Raw genomic sequence first — 4741 nt, 5'->3', positions numbered from 1 at the left:
TAAACACATGCTACCATACTTGACTTTTTATGTGGGTTATGAATGTCACCGGAGGGTGACCTCTGGCCTACACACACACACTTATAATCCCAGTATACACAAATAGTAAAACTTTTCTAGTCTCACTTCTGTAATCCTCACCTGCAACTGAATAACACACACACACACACACACACACACACACACACACACACACACTGAATCAGACACCAGGCCTGAATCACAGGGTTTAATCAAGACATTTGCTTGAGGTGCTAAGGCAGGATAATAAATTTAGCATGGGTTATGGGTTACATGATAAAATCCTGTCTGGAAAGACGTTTAAGGACTGGATAGAGCATTAAATTTAAATGACCCAGCAGTCTAGATTGCTTGTTATGGGTTGATTTCTTGAGTTTAAGAAAGAAAAGAGAAGAGGGAGAGAGTGTGCAAGGGTGTAGATGATTAAGAATGCCTACTTCTCGGCCGGGTGGTGGTGGTACACACCTTTAATTCTGCCTTCAATCCCAGCACTTGGGAGGCAGAGACAGGGGGATCTCTGTGAGTTCGAGGCCAGTCTGGTCTACAGAGTAAGTTTTAGGACACGTTCCAAAGCTACAGAGAAACCCTGTCTTGAAAAACAAAACAAAACAAAAGAAGGCTTACTTTTCAGCCAGGCAGTGGTGGCACATGTCTTTAATCCCAGCACTTAGGAGGCAGAGACAGGCAGGTCTCTCTGTGAGTTCAAGGCCAGCCTGGTCTACAGAGTGAGTTCCAGGATAAGCTCCAAAGCTATAAAGAAAAACCCTGTCTTAGAAAAAGAATGCAAACTTCTCTTGCAAAGGTCCCAGAGCCCTCATCAAGCAGTTCACAACTGCCTGTAACTCAGATCCAAGGGAACCTGACACCTCTGGCCTCCTCAGGTATTTTCACTCCCATGTACATACCTACACACAGATAAACACAACTATATACAATTCAATGTATATGGGTATATATATGTGTGTGTATATACACATACACATATATTTAAAGAGTACTTGCTGTGAAATCATGGGGATCACAAGCCTGTAACTCCAGGTCTGAAGAAGGCTGACAGGCCTAGTAAAGAAACTGTAAACCACAGGTTCAGGGAAGAGAGCCTGCCTCAAATAGGTGGACAGTGAGAGGACATCAGATGTCCTCTTCTGTCTTCAGTGGGAGCACATGGGTATGCATATCTGCATACACATGTATTCCCACTCACACCCTACTAAGTTTTAAAATAAACAAAAACCAAGTTTGCTGTTATGAACTGTCATCATCCCTATGCATCCCTCCCAAATAAGGATGACACTGATGTTCCAACATTCATTTTACTTAAGCAGCTAGAACCAGATTTGGAGCAGTGTGAAGGGACAGGTGGCTGATTGGGGAAAGGAAGCAGGCATGGGGAGAAGACATGATGTAGGTTGAGTTGAGGGCCTGGAATTCACAATCAAAAGCCATGGACGGCAGCTTGATCTTGGTTGATTTGAAATTCTGTCAACAGTATACAGGTGTTTCGATGGCCAAGTAAGTATCTGCAGACACATGACCGGAGCATCCACTTGCAGGTTGGGTTAACGTGAAAAACCAAGGTCCTTATGGGAGGGAACGCTGGGTTGTCTGGGTTCTGCATTAGTGGGTTTTGAGCCCTGGGTTCCTGAGGCCTGACAGGATGAGAAGGAGCTGGGCTGCATAGTAGGTGGTCATGATCACATGACGAGCAAAAGGTAAGGAACGAATGAAAGCGTTCCAGGCCAGCACACCATCGGAGATTGTGAAGAGCACACCACCCCAGCCAGCACTCCCACCCCTGACAAGGCTGCGCCACAGCATGGAGCTCAGGATCAGCCCATAGGCCAACACGGGAAGGACCATGTCCGGCTCAAGGTGTGGCAAGAGGAAGCTGTAGTACATGAGAGAGGCCAACATGATGTACAGCAGCAATCCGGGCTGCAGAGGGGACAGGCCAAAGGCCCGGAGGTAGAATAAGTGGGCAGCAGAGAAGGCAGCCATGCCTGAGGGAGAGAGGGATGGGCACCCAGTGAGGCAGAAGTTGGCCTCCTGCTTCTCACTGTTGCCTTGGCCACCACCAGGCCTAAAGGAACAATGACTCCAAAGTGCCAGCTCCTTCCCCCATGGCCACGGCACTATCATATTCTACTGAGGTTAAAGTACCCCTTTTCCTGGTGGGTTTCCAATTTCATTACATTCTTGAGTGTTCTATCAGTTCCCAGAGCAAAGGGAATGACTTAAAATTCATACTATGTCATGTGCTTGCTCTGTTCAAGAGTCCATCAACTCCACACTGTGTTCTAAGAAGCCCTATACCCTCATTTCACCAACTCTACTCCAGCCAGACTGGCCCACTGGGGCAAAATAACTCACTTGCTATCACCCCAGGTCCCCCACCTATCCCCATGCCCAAGATGGCCCATCTCCCCACATGTACACACATTCTTTAAAAAAAAAATGCCTCAATATGTGTGGCAGTGAAATTTCTGTATATTCCTGTAATCCTGGCACTTGAGAAAGCTAAGGCAGCAGGATCCTAAGTTTGAGGCCATTCAGACCAGCCTGGACTACACAGATGTCTCAAAAACAATTTCCTATCATCCCCACCCTCCTCGGCTATGCTGCATTTTAATTTTCTCCACACTATTCATTCCAACCAGGTAATCCCACACCTTCCAACCAAATAGCCTGAGCCCAAACCCTTGGATGAACTATGAGCTGTCACTCATCACTGCCTCCTGGTGTCTTGGGATCACAGCCTGGTTCAGCCCAGTGGATTCTAGGGGAAGCTCCTTGTAACCCAAGTAGTGTCCCAGCACTAACTCAACTCCACAACAGCCCTAGAAGTATTTTCATAGGGTCCCTGCTCACCATAAAGGAAAGCTTCAGGCCAGATGAGGCAGGCATCGCCCACAGCAGAACACACAAGAGCTCCTTGGAGGAGCCAGGAGGAGCTCCTACCAGGGGTCACAGCCCACAGGAACAAAACCAGGCAGAGGATGGGCAGGCACTTGACCAGGGCACTGACCCAGGACGGTTGGTCCTCAGGAATCCAGAGGAGGAAGTAGAAGGAGCAGGCAAGGATGAAGGGGACCAGCCACCTGCAGACCTGTGGGTGCTTCAGGAGAGGGAAGCTGCTCAGTCTCCCACACTCAGCACAGTCCTCAGGTGGGAGTCACAGCAAGGACGGTGGGAAATGTCTGCAAGTCCAGTACTTAGGAGATGACAGGACTCTAGGCTCAAGATCAGTCTAGCATACACAGTGAGGGTCTATTTTAGCATCTGCTCCCCACCCCATACCACCCTCATGCCAGGACCCAAGTTGTGTCCATCTTTAGCCACTTTGGTAATTTTGTCACTCATGTCTCCTGCAAGGACAAAACTACAGTACCTTAGCACCCAAACTCCTGGAAGGCTAGGGGATCCCAACCAACTCACCACGCAGAGAATAATCCCAGGCCTTAGGCTGTCCACATTCCCAGGCCTGAACCCACCCCCACCGCATAGGTTCTCACTTGGTCTGAGAAGAGTGTCTTCAGAAGCAGCCCCTCTTTTCTAGCATCCATGTTGAATGGTGTCTATTTAGGAACCAGTGGCTTCAGAGGGCAGAGGGGAAGTCTTGTAAGGTTATACATTAATCCAAGTGTGTCCTGTGGACTCTGGGACTGATAACAGGGCTCACCCAAGGTCTGTTCTTGTCTGGCACTTGCTGATAAGGTGCCCATCAGGACTCAAGGGTCCCTCCACCCTTAACAGCCCCTAAAAACCTGGCCACCTACTCCTCTTATAGACCACCAAAGGTGAGCTCCTACTAGTGGACCTCCCATTGTCATCTGCACAGTCAATCAGAAGGGACAATGCAGGGTTCTACAGAGGGTACCTACCCCCAACAACCAACACTGAAGAACAGAAGCAGGAAAAGACTCCAGAGTCGAGTCCTGCCACAAGCACTAATTGAAAAAAAAAAAAAAAAAAAAACCCTGCCTTGTGCTTGATGTCACTCAAACACATTTTTTACTCCATTGTATTTTCACTGTTCTGTAGCCTTCCCATGTAGATAGTACCTACTCCCAAGGGAGTTCCCTGCCTCCTATCCCACTTTTTTGTTTTGGATTGTTTTTCTGAGACAAGGTTTCTCTGTGTAGCCCTGTCTGTCATGAAACTCTCTTTGTAGACCTGGCTGGCTTCCAACTCATGTAGGTCAGCCGCCTGCCTCTGCCTCCTGAGTGCTGGGACTAAAAGCATGCACCAACATGCCCAGCTCCAAGGTCCAGGGACCTCTTGCTCTTCCTAGCAGGTCTCAGCTAGCGGAGGATAGGGCTATGAGCTGACACAGCTCCTACCCTGATCTGCATTTCAAAACAGAGTCAAGGAGGTGCACATCAGGATGAGAAGGATCCCAAAGTGCTAACTCAACAAGACCAGTGCTCTTTCCTGATGTTCTGCCTGGTAAGCATTAAGCCCACTACACACACAACACTCTCCTCCCTCTCTCCCTCCTTCCCTCCCTCCCTCAGTCCTTCCTTCCTTCCTTCCTTCCCTCCCTCCCTCCTCTCTCTCTCTCTCTCTCTCTCTCTCTCTCTCTCTCTCTCTCACACACACACACACACACACACTCACTCACCAGTGCAATCCCAAGAGAATGTAGAATGTATTCTCTCTAGGCCATGTGGAGCAGATTCACCCAACCCTGAACCCAGAACTCGAGCTCTGACACCAGGAA

General features: G+C 48.7%; 1 protein-coding gene across 1 annotated transcript; it reads right to left on the bottom strand.

Annotated features, from left to right (window-relative positions):
* Positions 1-1347: 1347 nt before the first annotated feature.
* Tmem86b (transmembrane protein 86B) lies at positions 1348-4489 on the bottom strand. The gene is made up of 3 exons (XM_075959141.1): positions 3534-4489; positions 2890-3136; positions 1348-2021 (listed from the first exon to the last, which is right to left on the bottom strand). Exons 1-3 carry the CDS (start codon positions 3582-3584, stop codon positions 1639-1641), a joined length of 681 nt encoding a protein of 226 aa, XP_075815256.1. The 5' UTR covers positions 3585-4489; the 3' UTR covers positions 1348-1638.
* Positions 4490-4741: the final 252 nt, after the last annotated feature.

The sequence above is a fragment of the Microtus pennsylvanicus genome, chromosome 1 (assembly GCF_037038515.1).
Source record: "Microtus pennsylvanicus isolate mMicPen1 chromosome 1, mMicPen1.hap1, whole genome shotgun sequence".
NCBI classification, from domain to species: domain Eukaryota; kingdom Metazoa; phylum Chordata; class Mammalia; order Rodentia; family Cricetidae; genus Microtus; species Microtus pennsylvanicus.
The sequence above is the reverse complement of the archived record's forward strand: the minus strand, read 5'-3'. Positions and strand labels throughout refer to the sequence as shown.

Coding starts and splice junctions, on each gene's coding strand:
- Tmem86b (XM_075959141.1), bottom strand. CDS start 3,584: ATGGATGCTAGAAAAGAGGGGCTGCTTCTGAAGACACTCTTCTCAGAC. Junction 3,137..3,533: donor AGACACTCTTCTCAGACCAA/GTGAGAACCTAT, acceptor CCTCTCCTGAAG/CACCCACAGGTCTGCAGGTG. Junction 2,022..2,889: donor GCCTGAAGCTTTCCTTTATG/GTGAGCAGGGAC, acceptor TCTCTCCCTCAG/GCATGGCTGCCTTCTCTGCT.